This window comes from Protopterus annectens, chromosome 4.part0 (assembly GCF_019279795.1).
Source record: "Protopterus annectens isolate FY-2018-M chromosome 4.part0, PAN1.0, whole genome shotgun sequence".
In the NCBI taxonomy this organism is placed as follows: domain Eukaryota; kingdom Metazoa; phylum Chordata; order Ceratodontiformes; family Protopteridae; genus Protopterus; species Protopterus annectens.
The window spans coordinates 1,462,339,513-1,462,362,701 of NC_056733.1; the positions used below are offsets into that span (position 1 = coordinate 1,462,339,513).

At 43.1% G+C, this 23,189-nt stretch overlaps 1 protein-coding gene across 6 annotated transcripts in view; it reads left to right on the top strand.

The window, feature by feature from the left end:
• Nucleotides 1-23,189, top strand: part of NSD1 (nuclear receptor binding SET domain protein 1) — a 1,335,896-nt gene that overhangs the window by 1,021,540 nt on the left and 291,167 nt on the right. For all 6 annotated transcript variants that reach the window (XM_044069301.1, XM_044069302.1, XM_044069304.1 and 3 more), the window contains one exon: nt 768-909. In XM_044069301.1, the coding sequence (XP_043925236.1) occupies nt 768-909 (142 nt within the window). The remainder of the gene's footprint in view (nt 1-767; nt 910-23,189) is intronic.

The window sequence follows — 23,189 nt, forward strand, 5'->3', positions numbered from 1 at the left end:
GTATTCTGTCACCCCTTCTGCCAGCCTTTGCTCTTGGTATTTTTAGACTTTGTATTTAAATCTGTGACCCCCTCCAGCATCTCATTATTTTATTTATTTATCACCAACACCATTTCAAATTCCCTGTTGTGTTTTTCCAAGCCTGTCTAATGAAATAAGCAACACCTTGTACTGAATTGTTGACCTTTGTTGTGGACTGAGTCTGTGGTTGTCTGGAATAAGCTGTGATGAGTAAGGCTTGTGTTCCACAAAGTAGTGCAGTTCTTCCAAAAAGAGTCCATGTTCAAATTGCTGAGAAAGCCCTGACTGTATCATAGGCATGTGTGCAGGATAATTCCATAACATACTTACCTCCACATGAGGAGCATATCTTATGTCCTTGAAGAAAGGTGGCTTTTGACAGCTTGATGTGACTGTTATGAAGTGCTGATGCTAATATTATAGCAGTATTGCTCAGTTCCCTTCAGTTCTATTAACATACTCTTTGTGATTACAAGTAAGGCAATTAACTAGACTAGTGTTTTAGTCATCCATGAAAGCACACTTGGGTCTCACCTAACTAATAAATGAAGAAAATAAATCTAGACCCAACAGCTCCCTGAATCAGAGCTATGAAGTGTAAATTGAAATAAAGTTGTTAGAGTTGTGGAAAAGTTTATGAAGAGCATGTAGTTATTTTTTTATATTTGTGGTTTGGATGTCTTGAGCTTCTTAATCAACAGTTTGTTTCTTATTTTTCAGTTTGACTTCTGATTTTGCTTTGACAGGATCGAGTAATTGATGCTGGTCCAAAGGGTAATCATGCACGTTTCATGAATCACAGCTGCCAGCCGAACTGTGAAACGCAGAAGTGGACTGTTAATGGAGATACACGTATTGGTTTGTTTTCATTGTGTGAGATATCAGCTGGTAAGACGGACTGCTGCATATAACTCTTTTTTTTTTTTCTGTAAGTTAAGTAGTGTGTAGTGTATTCTTTTCTGATTAGAGCAGTCAAAATATATTTTCTTAAATTTTAGAGGCTCTCTGGTCTTTTGTTAACTTGACCGGTCATAAGAATTAAGTGTCTGTACCAGTTCATGTTATAAGGATGAGTTGGTTTTATTGATACTGTAAAGCTTGGTGTGTATTTTGCTACATTAGTTCACCTTAATAGAGCTGTCCCTTTGATTTCATAGTTTCACATATGAGAAGTAATGAAAGGTCTAACTTTAAAATGCCCTCAGCAATTGGTATACAGTTCAGATATCCTATCAGTATTTTCATTTCCTGAGTTAAAAAATGCAGATGCCAAGTTTTTTAGTGGCTTGGTGTAAAGAAGTTTAGTATTCTGTTAAATGTTCCTTGAGTGTTTCCATATTATGCTGGGAATATGCAGAAATTCTTACATTCCAGGAGTAAGATGGAAGAAATAATGCCTGGAGTTAATGGAAGACACTGTAGGGAATATAACTACCTGAAAATTGAAAGGGAGAATTAGAAGAAATTAAAAGAATGATAACATGGTACATATTGAGTAATTCATATTATTTATTTTATTTTATTTCACATTTGTTAACCGGGTTAGTCCAACTGAGCAGTTGTAGCCCATTTTCAGTGGAGACCCGAGGAGAAAAGCTCCAACAAATTAATAAATAAATAGTAGCAACAATAGGCTTAAACAGCAAATAAATACAGTACAAGAAAAGTAACAAGAAATAGTGAACAAACACTAAACAAATACAGCATATGTTTGATAGTGTGTAAACCTTAAAGAAATGGATGAGTAACTTTTTGGAGGTGCATGTTTCAGAAAAGCTTTTTGGAGGTACATGTTTCAGAAAAGGCAATAAGTATTTTATTAAGTATTATGTTATATAACAAAGCACATAATAAAAAATTGCTAATGAAAATTAGTGATGAAAGTGGTAGATCCCTAATAACTGACATTTCCAGCTGGGAGATTCACTGTTGGAAAGCTAAAGGAAAAATGCATCAAGTATGCTACTGGGATGTGTTTTGAATTAGAAGGCCATTCTGTATATAAAACTTCCTCTGTTTTCCCACTTGCTCCCACCTCACCAAGCGTGTTTTTCCCTTGATAGCGTAATCACCAGCTATCTCCCATTTTATCAGTTACCCAGGGCGCAGACATTTTGTACCAAATGACCAGAACTGAAGCCCTACTGCAGTGCACGTTCCATCAGTCTAAGAATGACACTAAGTATGCAGATATATTATATATATATCTAACGAATGAGAAAACTAAGTACTTGTGTTTTTTTTTATTTAGAGTGAATACCAGGGAATCCTACCTGTAGTGAGCACGTTATCAGGAATTGCAGCTCCGCTCTCCTTGTAGACTACTTGCTCCCCACCAGACCTACTTCCTGACCCCTAAATTACTGTTCCTATTGTAATCCCTGTTCCCACTCTTAATATCTGTAAACAAATAACTTGCTTTACTGTTTCTATACCACTCAATGTCTTACACAATATGTATTAAAAAAACCCTCCTGTATCTCCTATTTTAAACAAAATGGACTGCTTCTCTTGTAGAATCTAGGATTGCTTGATTTAATAAACCCTGCCTGTAGTCCCCTCCAACAATGGATGGTACTGAGCTGATTGTTTTCTGTGCGAACATTTCCCTCCAGGTGTGGCCCTCTCCCCATAGCAGCTCACATCCGGCCAAAGTTATTATCTATTCCTGTGTAGCCCAGAGCGCCAGCTTTAAAACTTCCTCTCTTTTCCCACATGCTCCCACCTCGCCGAGTGTGTTTTTCCCTTGATAGCCTGCTCACCAGGTAAAAACATTACTGTGTACATGTTCATTACAAACGATATGCAGTATCGTACATTGTGGTTTTTGCTTTTGTGGAACTTTTGTATCCTCCTGGCTTCTTCATATTTTAATCTATATTAATTGATAAAGTGGCATGAAACTCCAAAGCGCACATTAGCACTGTTCAATAGATTACTGTTAGGTGCATCTTTTTACGCTGTAACTTGCTGTTTTAATTAATGTGCTTAGATACCCTATATTGACATAGAGTGCTGGAGTGGCATTTGTGCTCGTCAGATTATTCCAATTATGTAACAAAAATAGCTTTAGCTGCACTAAGCTTAGATTTAGGAATTTCTTATCTGAAATGCTGTATGCATTCTGAACACAGAATGGATACAAAGCGTGTAAAGCTTCTTAGAGTTTAAATAGCAGCTATATTGTAATACTGAAGTGGTCTGTGTTTTTGTTTAATAGCATCCAATAGATAAGTGAATACACTGTGATTATGTTCGTTGCCTGTATAAAAGCTTAGTGATGACACTGCTAATGCAGTTGATATCCTGAAATGTCTGTATATCAGAATACCTGTGGTAACTGACGTAAATGTACTACTGATATTAATGCCTGGGGAATGGTCTGTATTTGAGTAGTCCCAACATTTCTCCCTCTCCTATTTCTTAACAATACCTCTTCTTATCTCTCTCTCCCTACCTTTATAGCTACCTCCCATTTTATCAGTTACCCACGACGCAGACAGTCTGCACCAAATAACCAGAACTGAAGCCATACTGCAGTGCACTCTCCTGGTCTGTTAAGAGTTGACACCAAGTATGCAGATATATTATATATATATCTAACAAATGAGAAAACTAAGTACTTGTGTTTTTTTTTTCATTTAGTGTGTTAGTGTGTGGTGTTTTTTTAAATTTAGAGTGAATACCAGGGAATCTTACCTGTAGTGAGCAAATTATCAGGAATGGCAGCTCCACTCTCCTTGTAGGCTACTTACCTCCCCGTCAGACCTACTTCCTGACCCCTAAATTACTGTTCATAATTGTAATCCCTGTTCCCACTCTTAATATCCCTGTAAACAAATAACTTACCAATGCCCCACACAATATGTATTAAACAATCCTCCTCTATTATCTCCTATTTTAAACAAAACCAGACTGCTTCTCTTGTAGAATCTAGGATTGCTTGATTTAATAAACCCTGCCTGTATTCCCCCCCAACACTGGATGGTACTGAACTGATTGTTTTCTGTGTGAACATTTCCTTCCAGGTGTAGCCTAGTTCTGTTCACCCTTGCTGCGCTTGAGTCACTTCGCTCCCCAGCCACCCCCCATGTCATATCCTTTATACCTAACCGTCTTTCCCGCTAAAATCACTAGCTCCTCCCCTTCCTGTTTACAACCACGTCTGCATACACTTTAACTTCTTTTTTTTTCATTACATTACAGTCTTCACTCAAACTGCTATCACAATTACCTAACCATTAAAATACTATTTCCAGACTTAGTCCCCTCTCCTAAAATGCCTTTCTCAGTCATCTCAATCCTTCTACTCACTATTACATCACCATTAATTTTCTTAACCCCTTTTCATAAATCTACCACCTATCCTCACACCTACAACTTCTCTTACCCACTGCAAGCCATAGATATCTCTGATTCTATCCTTCCAATGAACACACTTCTTCCAAAAATACAAATCCTTTCCACTAACCCTCTCAAAGTAAGTTTAAACTTCCCCATAACTATCCACTAAGAAGGAAACCATACCTTTATCCAAGAATCATACTCGTATCAGGGGACATGCATCCAAATCCAGGTCCTACTACTAACAACACTACTCCACAAAGCACTATGTTAAGTAAGCAAGTTTCTTTTTATTCAATCAATACTCTTAGCATCCTGAACAAGCTAAGTATGTTTCATGCATGGATTTCACAACATACCCCAGATATTGTATCTGTAACTGAAACCTGGCTCAAACCGCAAAATCAAGATTAAAGACATACTGCCCCCTGGTTACGACATACATCGACATGACCACTTAAAGTAAAAAGGAGGTGGTGTCGCTATAGTGTACTCTCAAAATCTTATTCTTTCCCAACCTAACTTACCTGTTCCTTCCTTTGCACTAGCTGAAAATTCTGGCTGCAAACGTTAAACACAGTACCTTTACTACCATTACAGTGGTTGCTATTTATATTCCTCCCGGTGACAATATTCCGCTTTTGGAAAATATACTCTCCTGTCTGTCCCTTAACATCCCTAATGAAACTATTATTCTAGGGGATGTAAACATTAGTTGGACAAACCTTAACCATGCCAACTCGCCACACCACATAAATCTCTGTGGATTTGCTCAACTAATCTCCAAACCTACCTACACTAACAACTCCCAATCTCCTGGGACCATGAAAGACTGGATATTAGTATCAAATCTTAGCAAATACCATAGTCCTGAAACACTTCTAGACTCCTTGAGTGACCACTCACCTATAAAAGTGCTCAGATATACTTGCATCTCTCTAAACCACACCACCTTATCACCTCCCGTAAACTTTCTAACTTTAGTCCTATTTTTAGGAGACTTCCCTCCAGTGTAAATTGGAATTTCCTTAAACAATTTCCACTTGATGATGCTGTCAATACCTTCAACTCGACCTCCCTTAACATTCTAAACACCCTAGCCCCACTTAGAAAAAAAATGCATAAAAACAAACAAATGCATAAAAACAAACATCTCACCCTGGCTAACTAAAACCACCCGGTCCCTTATGAACACCAGAGACCCGGCTTGGAGGACACATGGGTCCATTCTAAACTTCCAGCTGACCTACAAAAGTATAAGGAACTCAGAAACAATTAAAAAAAACTGATCAACAAAGACAAACAAAATTTCCACTCTAATCCCCCAAATAAAATAAAATCAGACCCCAAAAAATTCTGGAATGCTATTAATCAGATATTGCACCCCAGCAACCCAAATTCACCAAGTCCAAATAGCTCTCCTGAAGAAATTGCCAATTCCTTTAACACCTACTTTATGGACTCCATCTCTAAGTTGTTCAATCCTGCTCACTCAGGCATCAGCAACTCTAATCATCAAATACCTCCCACAACCTCCAACTCTGGGAATTCTTTCTGTCTTAAACCTGTATCCACTGACTCTGTAAAACTCTACTTTCTAAACCCAAACCATACTCTGTATGTGTAGACAATATCCCCTCATACTATCTGCAGATTGCTGCTGATTTCCTTGCCTTACCTGTATCAATTCTAATAAATTGCTCCATATCTGAATCAAAAGTTCCATCTATCTGGAAACAGATGTTCTTCGTGTTTCACTGTTGTAGTCATTACATTTGGGTTATCTGCCTGCAGGTAGCCCTCAGCCGGCCTGAATATCAAAGTCTTGGATCCCTGCGTTGAATGCTGTCTTTTCTTCCATGACGTCAGGTCGTCAGGGGTATAAAGCATGCAGCCGACATCATTACAATCAGTCTTTCTTGCCACGCAGTGCCCGAAGCAGAAGCAGCTTGCAAGTGCCGGTCGGCAGACTCCTGAAATTTTCGTTTTCGAGTTTCAGAACTGAAGTCTTCAAAAAAACTAAGTACCCCATTGGGGATCCTTTTTCTTGATCTAAACCGATGTCAGTAAAAGTTAACAATTGTATTACCTGTGGAAAGCAAATACCTCATAAAGATTTTCATTCGTACTGCATTGCTTGCTTAGCAGACCATGACATCATCCCTTGCTGTCAGTTTTGAGCCTTATTCAATCCTCAAACTGTTCGTCGTTGGTTCATTTTTGCATCAAACTATTTCGGTACTCAGTTTAATTATCCAGAAATGGCTTCAGTAAGCCACCCGACTACCGACATTCTGAAAAAACACAAAGATGAAGACAGAGACAGACCACATAGGTCCAAAGCTGCCGACGACACTTCTGCTAAGCTAGTCGCCAGGTCAGCAGTTCTCAGTGAGGCGCTTTCGCAGTCCCTGGTACCCTCTACTTCGGATTCGCAGGCCTCTACTGAGACCCACCCGGTATGCCGCGAGATGCTTCTTCGACTGTGGAACCTGCGGATGTCTCTACCTTGGATGGGTCCAGAGCCACTGTGCAGGCACCGGCTTCTGAGGGTGTATTCAGGCCTACTGACTTGCATATTAAACTGATGCTATCTTCTTCTTCAAGGCCTAAACCTCAATCCACGCCTAGAAAACCGATGCCCAGACCGCATGGTCAGGCCCCTATGCCTAAAAAACAAATACGAATGGCTGAAGACCTTATTACTCTAATCAGGGGATGCCACCCTTCTCCCTCTAAGAGACCTAGAACTGATTTTCCTTCGGATTCTTCTGATCAGGATTCTGAAATTTCTGTTTTCTCTGATGACCAGGAGTTGCCCTTATCTACCTATGAGGATTCTGATGCAGAGGATTCCATTCCGTCTGCTTACCCTCCAGACGATTTCTCTTTTGGTGAAACTTTGCATACTCTTAGGGAGCATTTCCACTGGGAAAGCCAGGATTAGTCTGACTCTATAAAGAGGCTTAGGGAATTCTTACTCCTACCTCAACACAGGCCTTTAGCTATCCCTCCTGTTCTGGACTTTGTAGATGATGCCTTCTTGGAATCTAGCCTGGCCCCAGGCACTTTACCTCTGGCTCCCAGAAAATCTGACAGATATTGGAGTATCTGACTCTCACAAGTTCCTCTAAGAATCATACTGCGAATCCTGAGACCATTTCACAGGGACCCAAAGGCATTAAGGCTACTACTGCCAAAAACCCTACTCCCTCAGATAGAGATTCCAGGGCCCTGGACAGATGGGGAAAAAAGGTATACACCTCTGCTACTTTGGCCATTAGGGCCGTAAACTGCCAATTTCATATGTTAAAGTATCAGCAGCATATTATTGGATTGCTTAAACAGAAAATTATGTTGATTCCTGACTGTGCTGAAAGTAAAGAATTACAGGATTTAATGCATTCTGCTGAACAAGTTGGAAAACATACTTTGCAGTGTGGTTTTGATTCATTAGAGGCATCTTGCAGGGCTTCTGACACTGGTCTGTACTTAGAAGACATGCTTGGCTTAAGGAGCAAACTTTGCCGGATCATGTTAAAGCTAAATTACTGGATGCTCCCTTAAACTAAGACCACCTGTTTGGCAACAAAGCAGAAGTAGTACTTAAAAAGATGGAGGAAAAAGCTAATTCTATGCAAACTGTTAGATTTCCTGCAAGTACAGCCTCACAGATTTAGTAGGCACTGGCCTTCTAAGAATTGGTCCTTTCCTGCCTCTTCCAGGCCTTCTCAGTCCAAACTCAGGACCAGCAGACCACCCAGGCTTCAGTCTCGAGGTAATCACAGGCCTAAGCAGTGGGGGGCTCCCACTTCCAAAGCTGGAAGTAGTAAGACAACACCCTATTGGTAAGCTGTCACAATGACTTAACTTTAAACCTTCCAAGCCCTGCTCAACTGACTGCTACTTTAGGGGGAAAGATCACCCTGCATGCAAAAAACTGGGAACTCATTACCCAAGACAAATGGATTTTAAATATAGTTTCCCAAGGATACAGATTCCACTTCCACTCCATACCAACCCCAAACGGTTGGCCAGACCTACCTGCAAATCAGTGGACAGAGACTCAAAAGCAGGTTCTCTCTTCTAAGTATCAGGGCTGTTCAGCCTGTCCCAGAAGAAGAATTGGGCCAAGGTTTTTACTCAAGACCTTTCCTGGTACCCAGAAAAGACAATTCCTGGCATCCTATCCTGGACCTGTCTATCCTAAACACCTTTTTGGTAATCCCAAATTTCAAAATGCTAACACTTCATCAGCTGCTTCCCATGCCAGGCAAAAATGCCTGGTTGGCAACACTGAATTTAAAGGAAGCCTACCTGCACATCCCAATAGGAGAATCTTGCAGAAAATACCTACGCTTCAGAGCAGGCTACATGCGCTATCAGTTCTCTGCACTGCCCTTTCTGAATACCCCGGGTGCAGTAGATGAGCCAAAGTGCCTAGCTCCAGTCATTGCATACTGCAGGCAAAGAAATATTCAAATATACCCATACCTGGACGATTGTCTAATTCAGGCAGAAAGCAAGGACATACTATTAAATCATCTGGCATTTGAAAAGAAATTACTAACTTCTCTGGGGTACACCATAAATGAAAAGAAATCACATCTAGTACCTTGCCAACAAATTGTATTCCTGGGAGCAAGCTTGAATACAACTTCCCAGATGGCCTACCTCACACCAGAGAAACAAGTTTGACAGCCTACTTCAAACTACTGGCCACAAAGACCCAGCTATCTGCAAGGAAAATACTGCAAGCCGTGGGGTTCATGGCCTCTTGCATTCTACTAATTCCATATGCAAGACTGCATATGTGGAAACTACAATGGTATCTAAAAAGCCTATGGTGTCAACATTCTCAGGACCTAGAATCAATGATTCCTATCATCTCTTGTCTAAAGACAGATTTCCTTTGGTGTGCAGAGGCCTGCCACCACAAGGGACTGCCGTTCACTCTACCCCCTGCCACCCAAACCCTAACAGACGCATCAGACTATACAAGGGGGGCTCACTTGGCAGGGCGGTGCATTCATTGCAAATGGAACCCGAGTCAAATGCACTTGCACATCAATCAAAAAGAAATGTTAGCTGTACAGAGTGCTCTGACAGCCTTCAAGGACCACATTCTTCCAGGACAATTATTGGTAAAGATGGACAACACCACTGTCATGTGGTACATAAACAAGCAGGGGGGATCCCAGTCATACCTTCTCTGCAGACTAGCCATGGCTCTGTGGAACACAGCCTTGAGCTACCAAGTGCATCTACAAGCTCAATGGACCCACACTAGTGGAAAGTGGAACCAAAGATATTCAACATTTTGAGAAATAAATGGGGGAGCCCAGAGATAGACCTGTTTGCCTCCCCTCAGAACTACCAGTTGAACAGATTCTGCACAAGGACTCCCCACAGACAAGCTTGGAAAGTGGGTGCCCTGTCCTTCACCTGGAAAAACCTATCAGTTTATGCCTTTCCCCCTCTGTCTCCCCTCTCCAAAGTTCTTCTAAAGATAAAACAGGACAAACCAAAGACAATACTCAGTGCACCAGACTGGCCATGCCAGCAGTGGTACCCCCTCTTGCACAGTGTGTCACTGCTGGAACCATGGCACCTGCCTCAGAACCTTTCTCTGCTGTCCCAGCAGGAGGGCCAGATTCTGCACCCCCAGCTTTAAACCCTGAACCTTGCAGCCTGGCTAATTACCTGAGCTCCCCATTACAATCCCTCAGTAAGCAAGTGATGGATGTCATTCCTGAGGCAAGGAGGCCTAGTACTAGAAAATCCTATGCTGAAAAATGGAAAAGATTCTGTTCCTGGAGTCAAACTCAGGGGATGGGCACAACAGTACCCAATTTACCACACATTCTTCAATATTTAACTGAGATGCTTCACAAGGGCCTTTCCTTTTTTTCCCTTTAAAATTCATGCCTCGGCCATTTTAGCTCATTGTAATTCAGATTCACCCCTCTTCTCTCATCCACTGCTGTAGCAATTCCTCAGAGGTGCCAAAAACTTAAGACCACCCAGGAGAGCCCCTACTCCAGCCTGGGACCGTAACTTTGTATTGGAAAAGCTCACTCTACCTCCCTTTGAGCCAGCTGCAAGTGCAGAGTTGAAATTCCTTTCTTGGAAAACAGCCTTCCTTCTAGTTATCACTTCAGTAAGAAGGGTGTCTGAATTACAGGCCCTTATAGCAGTGGAGCCTTTCATCATCTTTCATGCGGACAGGGTGTCCCTCAGGACCAATCCTTCCTTTATGCCCAAGGTGGTATCCAGTGTGGCTCTTAATCAGTCCATTCATTTGCCAACCTTCTTTTCTAATCCACAGAACAAAGGGGAACGAATACTGCACTCCTTGGACGTGCACAGACAACTTAGATTTTACTTGGACAGGACTAAGCCTTTCAGGAAATCTGAACAACTATTGGTTGCATTTGCTGCAGGGGAAGAGGGGGGATGGCCATTTCAAAGCTAACCATTTCTAAGTGGATAGGCCATTGCATTCATTTCTGCTATCAGCACCATGGAAAACCTACCCCACAGGGGATAAGACCACATTCCGCCAGGGCTGCCTCTACCTCTACAGCCTTTCTCAGAGGTGTCCCTACCAGGGACATCCTAGAAGCTACTACCTGGAGATGTTCTTCATGTTTCACTGTTGCAGTCATGACGTTTGGGTTATCTGCTTGCAGTAACCCTCAGTTGGCCTGATTATCAAAGTCTTGGGTCCTGCGTCGGTTGCTGTCTCATCTTCCATGATGTCAGGTAGTCAGGGGTATTAAGCATGCAGCCGATGCCATTACATCAGTCTTTCTTGCCGTGCAGTGCCCGAAGCAGAAGCAGTTTGCAAGTGCCAGTCGGCCGACTGCTGAAATTTTCATTTTCGAGTTTCAGATCCGAAGTCTTCAACTAAGCTAAGTACCCCATTGGGGATCCTTTTTCTTACTGTAAACCAATGTCAGCTTAAGTTAATAATTGTATTTCTTGTGGAAAGCAAATACCTCTTAAAGATTTTCATTCATGCTGCATTCCTTGCATTGGTCCAGACCACGACGTACCTCACTGTTGGTTTTGTGCCTTATTTAAACTTCGTACTATTCGTCTCTTCATTTACGCTTCCAAATATTTTGGTACACTGTTCAATTATCCAGAACTGGCTTCTGTAAGCCACCCTACTACCGAATTTCTGAAAAAGCGCAAAGGTAAAGACAGAAACAGACCGCATAGGTCCAAACCTGCCGACGACGCTTCTCCTAAGCTAGTCGCCAGTTCATCGTTACTCAGTGAGGTGCTTTTGCAGTCCCTGATACCCGCTACTTCAGATTCGCAGGCCTCTACTGAGACCCATTCAGAGTCTGGTATGCTGCGAGATGCTTCTTTGACAGTGGTACCTGCGGATGTCTCTACCTTGGATGGGTCCAGAGCGGCTGTGCAGGCACTGGCTTCTGAGGGTGTATTCAGGCCTACTGACTTGCATATCAAACCGATGCCATCTTCTTCAAGGCCTAAAACTCGAGCCATGCCTAGAAAACCAACACCCAGACTGCATGGTCAGGCCCCTATGCCTAAAAAACAAATGCTAAGAATTGCTGAAGACCTTATTACTCTAATCAAGGGAAAGCCACCCTTCCCCCCTCTAAGAGACATAGGGCTGATTTTCCTTCTGATTCTTCTGATCAGGATTCTGAAATTTCTGTTTTTTCTGATGACCAGGATTTGCCCTTATTTACCTATGAGGATTCTGATACAGAGGACTCCATTCCCTCTGCTTCCCCTCCAGAGGATTTCTCTTTTGGTGAAACCTTGCATACTCTTAGGGAGCATTTCCGCTGGGAAAGCCAGCATTGCTCTGACTCCAAAAAGAGGCTTAGGGAATTATTTCTCCTGCCTCAACACAGGCCTTTAGCTATCCCTCCTGTACTGGACATTGTAGATGATGTCTTCTCTGAATCTAGCCTGGCCCCTGACACTTCACCTCCTGCTCCCAGAAAACCTGATAGGTTTTACAGGGTACCTGACTCTCACAAGTTCCCCTTTAAAAATCCTACTGCGGATTCTGAGACCATTTCACAGGGACCCAAGGGCATTAAAGCTACTACTGCCAAAAATCCTACCCCCTCTGATAGAGATTCCAGGGCGCTGGATAGATGGGGTAAAAGATATACACTTCTGCAACTTTGGCCATTAGGGCCTTCCAACTGCCAATTTCATATGTTAAAGTAGCAGCAGCATATTATTGGATTGCTTAAACAGAAAATGATGTTGATTCCTGATTGTGCTGAAAATAAAGAATTACAGGATTTAATGCATTCTGCTGAACAAGTTGGAAAACATACTTTGCAATGCGGTTTTGATTTATTAGAGGCATCTTGCAGGGCTGCTGTCACTTGTCTGTACTTAGAAGGCATGCTTGGCTTAAGGAGCAATCTTTGCCAGATCATGTTAAAGCTAAATTACTGGATGCTCCCTTAAACCAAGACCGCCTGTTTGGCAACAAAGCAGAAGTACTACTTAAAAAGATGGAGGAAAAAGCTAAATCTATGCAAACTGTTAAAGATTTCCTGCAAGTACAGCCACCCAGATTTATCAGGCATTGGCCCTGTAAGAATTGGTCCTTTCCTGCCTCTTCCAGGCCAAACCCAGAACCAGCAGAACACCCAGGCTTCAGTCTCAAGGTACTCACAGGCCTAAGCAGTGGGGAGCTCCCACTCCCAAAGCAGGGAGTAATAAGACTCCCCCCTATGGTAAACTGTCGCAATGACGTAACTTTAAACCCTCCAAGCCCTGCTCACCTAACTGTCCCTTTAGGGGGAAGGATTGCCCTGCATGCAAAAAATTGGGAACTTATTACCCAGGACAAATGGGTTTTAAATATAGTTTCCCAAGGATACAGAATGCCTTACCAACCCCAAATGGTTGGCCAGAGGCTGAAAAGCAAGTTATCTCTCTTTTAAGCATCAGGGCTATTCATCCTGTCCCAGAAGAAGAATGGGGGCAAGGTTTCTACTCAAGACTTTTCCTGATACCCAGAAAAGACAACTCCTGGCGTCTTATCCTGGACCTGTCTATCCTAAACACATTTTTGGTAATCCCAAAATTCAAGATGCTAACTCTTCATCATCTGCTTCCCATGCTAGGCAAAGATGCCTGGTTGGCAACACTTAATTTAAAAGAAGCCTACCTGCACATCCTAATAAGGGAATCTTGCAGAAGATGCCTACACTTCAGAGCAGGTTACATGCACTACATTTCTCTGCACTGCCCTTTGTTTTATCTACTGCGCCCAGGATATTCACAAAGTGCCTAGCTCCAGTCATTGCATTTTGCAGGCAAAGAAATATTCAAATATACCCATACCTGGAAGATTGTCTAATTCAGGCAGAAAGACAGGAAATACTATTAAATCATCTGGCATTTGTAAAGAAATTGCTAACTTCTCTAGGGTACACCATAAACGAGAAATCGCATCTTGTACCCTGCCAACAAATTGTATTCCTGGGAGCAAGCTTGAATACAACTTCCCAGATGGCCTACCTCACCCCAGAGAAACAAGTTTATTTGACAGCCTACTTCGAACTACTGGCCTCAAAGACCCAGCTATCTGCAAGGAAAATACTGCAAGCCCTGAGGTTCATGGCCTCTTGCATTCTACTAATTCCATCTGCAAGACTGCATATGAGGAAACTTCAATGGTATCTAAAAAGCCTATGGTGTCAACATTCTCAAGATCTATAATCAATGATTCCTATCATACCTTGTCTACAGATAGAGTTCCTTTGGTGGGCAGAGACCTGCCACCAAAACAAGGGAGTGACATTCGCTCAACCCCTTGCCGCACAAACCCTAACAGACGCATCAGACTCTGTATGGGGACTCACTTGGCAGGGCAGTGCATTCAGGGCAAATGGAACCCAAGTCAAATGCACCTGCATATCAATCAAAAAGAAATGTTAGCTGTACAGAATGCTCTGACAGCCTTCAAGGACCACATTCTTCCAGGACAATTATTGGTAAAGATGGACAACACCACTGTTATGTGGTACATAAACAAGCAGGGGGGGAACCCACTCGTACCCTCTCTGCAGACTAGTCATGGCTCTGCGGAACACAGCCTTGAGCCACCAAGTGTACCTACAGGCTCAATTCCTGCCAGGAAAGCTAAATACACTGGCAGACGATCTAAGCAGAAATCTCATGGTCCCACATGAGTGGAAGCTGGAACCCAAGATATTCAACATGTTGAGAATCAAATGGGGGAGCCCAGAGATAGACCTGTTTGCATTCCCCCCAGAACTACCAATTGGAAAAATTCTGCACAAAGATTCCCCGCAAACAAGCTTTGGAAAGTGGATGCCCTGTCCTTCACCTGGAAAGACCTATCAGTTTATCCCTTTCCCCCTCTCCCCCTCTGCCTCTCCTCTTCAAGGTATTACTAAAGATCAAACAGGACAGACCAAGGACTATACAGATTGCACCAGACTGACCACGCCAACACTGGTACCCCCTCTTGTGCAGTGTGTCACTGCTGGCACCATGGCACCTGCCTCAGACCCCTGCCCTGCTGCCCCAGCAGGAGGGCCAGATTCTGCACCCACAGCTTCAAACCCTGAACCTGGCAGCCTGGCTAATTATCTGATCTCTCCGTTACCATCCCTCAGTAAGCAAGTGATAAATGTCATTCTGGAGGCAAGGAGGACTAGTACTAGAAATTCCTATGCTGAAAAATGGAAATATTCTGTTCCTGGAGCCAAACTCAGGGGATGGGCACAGCAGCACCCAATTTACCTCAGATTCTTCAATACTTAACCAAGATGCTTCACATGGGCCTTTCCTTTTCCTCCATCAAAATTCATGCCTCGGCCATTTCAGCTCATTATAATACAGAACCACCCCTCTTCTCACTTCCACTGCTGAAGCAATTCCTCAGAGGTGCCAAAAACCTAAGACCACCCAGGAGTGCCCCTACTCCAGCCTGGGACCTTAACTTTGTATTGGAAAAGATCACTCTACCTCCCTTTGAGCCAGCTGCAAATGCAGAGTTGAAATTCCTTTCTTGGAAAGCAGTCTTCCTTTTAGCCATCTCTTCAGCAATAGGGTGTCTGAATTACAGGCCCTCATGGCAGTGGAGCCTTTCATCATCTTTAATGAAGACAAGGTGTCCCTCAGGGTGGTATCCAGTGTGGCCCTTAATCAGTCCATTCAATTGCCAACCTTCTTTTCTGATCCACAGAACAAAGGAGAATGAATACTGCACTCCTTGGACGTGCACAGACAACTTAGATTTTACTTGGACTGGACTAAACCTCTCAGGAAATATGAAAAGCTGCTGGTTGCATTTGCTGCAGGGGCAGAGGGGAAGGCCATCTCAAAGCAAATCATTCTAAGTGGATAGGCCATTGCATTAATTTCTGCTATAAGCACCATGGAAAACCTACCCCACAGGGGATAAGACCACATTCAACCAGGGCTGCATCTACCTCTACAGCCTTTCTCAGAGGTGTCCCTACCAGGAACATCCTAGAAGCTGCTGCCTGGAGTTCTGTACATACTTTCACCAAGCATTACCACTTGCTAATTTTTTTCTAAATCCAGAACTGGCTTTGCCACTGCAGTCTTGCAGGGCCTCATAACCCATCCTAATGCTATCTAGTAACCTCCTCCCATCCTAGCTTTGGGAATCTACCCAAATGTGATGACTGCAGCAGTGAAGCACAAAGAACATAGTACAATTGTGTACATTTACCATAAATGTAGATGTTTGAGTGTATTCACTGTTGCAGTCCTGGTTGCCCTCCATCCAGCCCCCTGACTTCTATTGACTATATCTCTATTCTTGTTTACTATGCTTAAAGCTTTTTCGTGTATTTGCTTTTTTGTTGGAGGTGTAACCTTGTATATTATTGCTTCCCATTATGGGGCCACCTGACATCTGGGAAAAGAAAAACTGATGTAATGGCATCGGCTACATGTTTTATACCCCTGACTACCTGACGTCAAGGAAGATGAGACAGCAAACATGAAGAACATAGTACAGTTGTGTACACTTACCGTAAATGTAGATGTTCGAGTGTATTCACTGTTCCTGGTTACCCTCCCTCCAGCCCCCTGACTGCTATTGTCTATACCTCTCCTTTTGTTTACTATACTTAAAGCTTTCTGGTGTATTTGCTTTTTGTTGGAGTTTAACCTTATATATAATTGCTTCCCATTATGGGGGCACCCGACATCTGGGGCAAGAAAGACTGATGTAATGGCGTCGGCTGCATGCTTTATACCCCTGACTACCTGACATCATGGAGGATGAGACAGCAACCGATGCAGGTCCCAAGACTTGATAGTCAGGCTGACTGAGGACTACGTGCAAGCAGATAACCCAAATGTAATGACTGCAACAGTGAATATACTCGAACATCTACATTTATGGTAAGTGTACACAACTGTACTTTTCTACTGCTTAATGCTGAAAGTCTAAACATGAAGCTGCACTCTCTGGAAGCACTCCTAACCTTGGAAGATGCTAATGTCTGTGCAGTCACTGAGACATAGCTCAAGGCCGCTGAGAGCACCCCAGCTGTGCAAGGCTACAATGCCTTCCACACGTTCAGTCCTCAGATGAGCATGAAAGAACCAAAGGTGGTGGGGTATCTATCTTCATTAAAGCCAAGTACACCTCTAGACTGGTCAGAGTATGACTTTCTCAAACTACTCCATGTCCAATTTACTGTAGGCAAAATACCATATTACTGCTAGCTATAGGTCCCCCACCTTGAACCAAGAAAAGCACACTACCTACTTGGACTTGCTAGAATCACTCTCCATACAGCCCAACACCTTAGTCATGGCTAATTTCAACTATCCTTCCATCAGCTGGATGGCATATACAAGTACAAACGCACTCACCTAGAGGCTCCTGGTCTTTAATTCAGATGTTCCGGAACAGATAATCTACACCCCACAAAGGGGCTCAGATGTCGTAGACCTAGTACTGTCCAACATGGGGAGTAACTGCACTCCCATAAAACTGTCTTGTTTGAACCTGACATCCCCACAGGAGCAAAAACATTTTTCCAAGACCAACTTCAAACTACTAAGCGATAGTATAAAAAGTTTTATACCCCCAACAGTGACTACTGTGCAGAGATGTACTCAGATGCTCTGTACACTTAAGCAGCTGTATAGACTCAGCACTACCTGACCAAATCAAAACCAGGTCCTCCTGAAAAAGCAAGCCATCCTGGTGAACTCGAGCATAAAAAAGTTATATAACAAGAGGAAGAAACCGATATCTAACAGTAAGAGAAAACTGACTCGGCAGAGGAAGAATTCCTTTCTCAGCTTGAACAAGCAAATCAGAAATCTCATGAAATCCTCTAAAGTTAAGTATGAAGCTAAAATAGAATCCCTAGCTAAGGATAATCATAAGGCATTCTTTAATTATGTCCAAAACCTAAAAGGGAATACACAGCTTTGTGCAGAACTGGTAATACCAGTCATACTGCACTGGATTAAATTGCCAACCAACCTGCTAGCTGACACATTTGGAGCAAACCTCATCCCCCCCGGCCCCACCAGCCATACCCCAAAGGATACCCAACACCAGTCCTCTTCCTAGTATCTCTAGAGACCAGGTCTTCTGCACTGTCCAAGGCCAAAAACATGGTCTCACTTGGGACCACATAACATCCCAGAGTGCTTATTAAGCAGTCTAAAGCAGGACCTAGCAGACCCAGTTAGTGCTGTCTTAAACATAGCCTGAGAACTGGCTTTGTTTCAGCAGAGTAGAGAACAGCAACATTAATCCCCTTGCATAAAGGGGGGCCACCAACAAACCCTGGGAACTGTAGACCAAGGTCTCGTCTGCAAGGGCATGGAAATAATCATCATGGATCTTAACAAGGGCATAGGTGACCTTCAAACTATAGAACCAAACTATTTTGGCTTCATTAAAGGTAGGTCATGCTTATTAAATGTGGTGGACTTCTTTGAGAAAGTCACCAAAGCCCTGGATAAAGGTGAGACAGTGCATACCCCCTATCTTGACCTGGCAAAGGCTTTTGACACAATCCCCAACTTTGGTATCTTTAAGAAACTCTGTTAAGGATTAACCCTTGTGTCACTAAATGGGTAACCAGTCGGCTCACAGAACACACACTTGTCAAAGTTGGTGACTCTACCTGTACCAGTGGATCCATTACCAGTGGTGTACCAAAAGGTTCTGTGCTGGTTCCTTTACTGTTCAGTATCTACTTCCCAGAAGTCCAGGATAAATTAGATGGTTCATAGGGTCATAGGTAGGTACTAGGTATCGGCCCAAGGGCCTACATAAACCTAGCCAACAAAGTGCCCTGGCTTACCCCACCCAAGAAAGTTATTTTCCTATGCCACTGTCGAGCCGATACACAGAAGTGATCCCCGGGGTGTATTTCCTATTTCCCATCCACTCATCAAGATTTTTCTTGAAGAGTGCTAATGAAGAACTTTGCTTGACATAGATGGGTAGCCTGTTCCAGAGTATGGGAAGTCTCTGGGACAATAATCTGTCCCTCCAGCATGTCCTATTAATTGTGGTGAGAAGGTTTAGGTCCCGAGAGCATGTAGCTTGGAGGGATTGGGAATTGTTTAGGTGTAGCATGTCCCAACAGCTCTGGGTTTGACTTAGCTTTATATGTTAGGCAGAGATCACCTCAGAGTAGGCGATATGCTATGGAGTAAAGCTGGGGTTTTTTGAGGCGGTCAGTGTAGGGCATTTGTTTAAGGCCAGTAATCCTCTTTGTGAGGTACTTCTGTGGCCTTTCCAGCTGCTGCTGCAGATGTCTTGTGAGGTACATTCCAAAAGGGGCATTGTACTCTATAAGGGGTCTAATGAGTGTCAAGTACAGGGGAACAATGACCTCTCTTTTCCTGGATGAGAACTGTTTTATGATGGTGTGCCATGTAGAAGGACTTCCTGTCTACTGTGGTGATGTGACTATCAAAGGAGAGACTACTGTCTACCTGGGTCCCAAGGTCTCATCACAAATTCGGTGTTAAGTAGATTGCTGCCAGTGTGGTAGTTCATGGGTACAGAGTTTTTACCAAAGGGGATGACACTGCACTTTTTGGTATTGAGCTTGAGGCCATGGCTCTGACACCAGGCATCTCTCTCAGTGAGGCCCTTCTGTAGGATGTCCACATCATTTGGGGACTTGACTATGGCTCCTAGTTTGCAGTCATCTGCGAACTTCATTAGCCAGAGGCCTTCTGTGTTAGCCTGTACTTCAGAGAAGTAGATACCAAACAGGAGAGGTCCCAGGGTGGAGCCCTGTGGTACTCAACTTGTCACTGCTTTAAGGTCAGATTTGGAGTCTGCAACTTTTACAGTGTGGGTTCTGTCGGTGAGCCAGTTGGCAACCCATCGTGTGACATAGGGATTTATACCTAGTTTAGTGAGTTTAGCTATAATTCCGGAGTGGGGGATGGTGTCAGAAGCCTTGGCGAGGTCAAGATAGGCTGTGTGAACCACCTTACCCTCATCTACGGCTTTGGTGACTGCTTCAAAGAAGTCAGTCAGGTTCAGGAGGCATGATCTGCCTTTCACAAACTCGAACTGGGTGGGATCCAGAGTTTGGAGGTTACCAATGTCTTTGTTTGAGTTCCATGATGATACATTCCATAGCCTTGCAGACCAGGCTCATCAGGCTTAATAAGTTGATAGTTCCCGGGATCAGTGGTGGCTCCCCCTTTGTGGAGTGGGATAACTGTTGCTATGTGCCGTTCAGTGGGCGCAAAGCCTGTTGCTCGGCTATTATTGAACATGATGCTTAAGTGGGGAGCCAGTTCGTTCTGAAGTTCATGTAAAATGCAGCCTGGGATGTTGTCCGGTCCCATGGATGCTGTGTTTTTGGCTTTAAAGAGTGCAGTTTTTACCTGCGTAGTTGTGATTACAGGGACTCTGCATTCGTCCTGTATAAATATGGGCCCTTTAGGGGGGGGGGGGTAAAGTTAGCACTGAACCTATCTGCCAGGATGTCGGCAATATCAGTTGGTTCTGTAATTTTCGTTCCATTGTGCTGTAACTCAGAGCAGATCTGGGTGTTGCCATCGAGATTCTTGACATAGCTAAAGAATGCTTTGTGGCTGTCCTTAGAATTAGTGGCGATTTTGTTTTTGTAGCTAGCTTTGGAGGATCTTATTAGGGATCTCAACTTCTTACGGAAGCTGACCAGGGAACTCCTGCACTCATGGGATTTTACTCTCTTGCAAGTTTCTTCCTTCTGTTGTAGTTTGTTTATGGCAGGGGACCACCAGATTGGCTTCCTTTTTTGGAGGATAGCGTCTTGGTTCTGTTTGGGATAGCACGATCCATGCACTCGTGTAAGTGCTTAGAGTGCATTTGTGTAGGATTCAGCAGTTGTAACTGTTTTGTCCATCTGCATGAGTGTCATGAAGTTCACCACTTCTGTCTTAAGAAGCATGAATTTTGCTTTGGAGAAATTTTTTACCGTGGTTTCCTTAATGGGGGGTGGGGGTGGGATGTGGATATCAAGGGCATAGGCCTTTGGCTTACCAAGTTTGCTGATGATTGCAAAATTGTGTGTAATCATTGAGTCCCCCAACGATGTTAACATACTACAGGAAGAGCTAACACAGGCAAATGACTGATGCCAAAGGCACGGTCTAAAACTAAACACAAAAAACTGCATTATTATTCCCTTCGGCAAAGTAGAATTCATTGCTCACTACAGTATTGACAACATCCCCTTAAGCTCAAACCCAGTGGTGTGAGACCTAGGAACACAGGTAGATGGAAATCTGAACTTTGATCACCGAGTTTTCTTTGTGGTAAGGAAAGCATTCTAAATTGCGCACCTCATTAGTAAGGGCATCGCATCCCGGTCTGAGGATGTTATAGCCCCACTGTACTCGACCCTCATCAGACCACTAATAGAGTACAATGTTGCCTTTTGCATGTACCTCAACAGACACCTGCAGTAGCTGGAGACACCACAGAGGTTCCTCACCAAGAAAATACAGGGCTTCCAAACCATGACATATGTGGACAGACCAAAAACCCTGTCACTGTACTCTGTATATCATGTAGGCTGCCAAGAGGAGACTTGTGCCTGGCCTACAGGGCAATCTCCATTTCTGCCCTGATGGATATGCTTCATGTGCACAAATCTAATGGCACAAAAGTCACTCACTCTAGGGATCTTAATCTAGCCTGTAACATTAACAGAACATTTTTCTGAGACAGTTATCTCTCCTAGAGACTGCCGCTCCTCTGGGGCAAGCTTCCATTTCACGTGAAGCACAGCTCCTCACTGACCCTATTAAAGTGCAGCCTGGACAAATGGATGGGAGACAGCAAATTCACCCCAGGGATGGCACCCATGTCCTTCATGGACAGGGGAAGTCGGTGATGACCATAGACTAGCTCTCCAGAATATGTTCATTTAATAAGGACAGATGGGGCAACTTGGGATTAACATGGCTAGGCTTGTTAAGGGCTGTAGGGCTGCTAGCCTAGTAACTTTCTATAAACCTATAAATAGAAGAATGACTGAGTAACTGAAAAAAGGCCCAGTAACCAACCAGAAAAATCAGGAGTACATTGGACTTGAACCAGAGACCAGCACTGAGTGGCTGAGGAGGAGAAAGAGCAGCAGTAATGTAAAAGTAAGAAATGAGTGAAACATTATAAAGTGTCATTTCCTTTGTCAATACATTCCCCGCTCATATGCACTTACACATGCATAATGGTGTTTATATGCTTCACCAGCATACTAGTGCCTTATTCATTATAACACCGACATTTCGCTCCAGTTATCTTGTAATCGGTATGTAGCACGTTATACAGCGGACAGTTGTCGCTATATGTTCATGTACGGATAGCCGATGGTAATTGGAACGTGATAGTGTGATTCGACCCGTCCCTGTTCTGCACAGCCTATTATTCCATCTACTGCCGATGTTTGTATGGGCACATTCCTATTATTCATGTCAACAAATGGAATGCACGTGTTACAGAATTTGTACTTCAACATATATTGTCTGCATGTGAGTGTGCATATATTACCTATTACGACCTAGCTGACCTCCACGGGGCGGTCCATTAGAACCGGCCCATCCAACCCTGGCATGCCTAGATCCATAATTGCATACCCATAGTTCCTCCACCCCACCCGTGTTAAATTTACAATTTGCCAATGTAAAAACAAGTACACTGTTGGCACAAAGCAACATAAACAATGCCCTTACTATCACAATTGAATCTCTTCTTCTACTTGATTTTACCATAACCATGTACAAAGCATTCAGTACCCTCAAGAATAAATTTACACTGAGAACAGTGACCGCATTTATTTACTCTACCTGTATATGAATTGGACATGATTCTTTCAATCGTAGTTTTAAAACAGGTATCTTTTTCATAAACCACCAACGGTCTTTCACCAAGTTTGTTAAAAATATTCCCATTACCTCTAAAAATCTCCCAAAATTTATTAATGATGCACTTGATTTCTCTGTATTGTAAATTAAATGGCAAAATCAAGGCGTTACCATGAGACAAGTTGGTCAATACCAAACCAGAATCAACAGGATTAACAACTTGAACTAGGGACTTGCTAAGAAGGGGGGGTATAAAACCCAGATGATCAAGAGATCATCTTGACCCTGTGACTTCAGTAAAGATTTCTGTTAAAAAAAATCTCAGGATAACCCCTCTTCAAAAACATATCAAATAACTTATTGCATTCATCTAGAAATAAACTTTCTTGACTAACCATCCTGGCCAGTCTAACACATTGGCCTTTAACAATGGTCTTCTTTTGATGGATAGT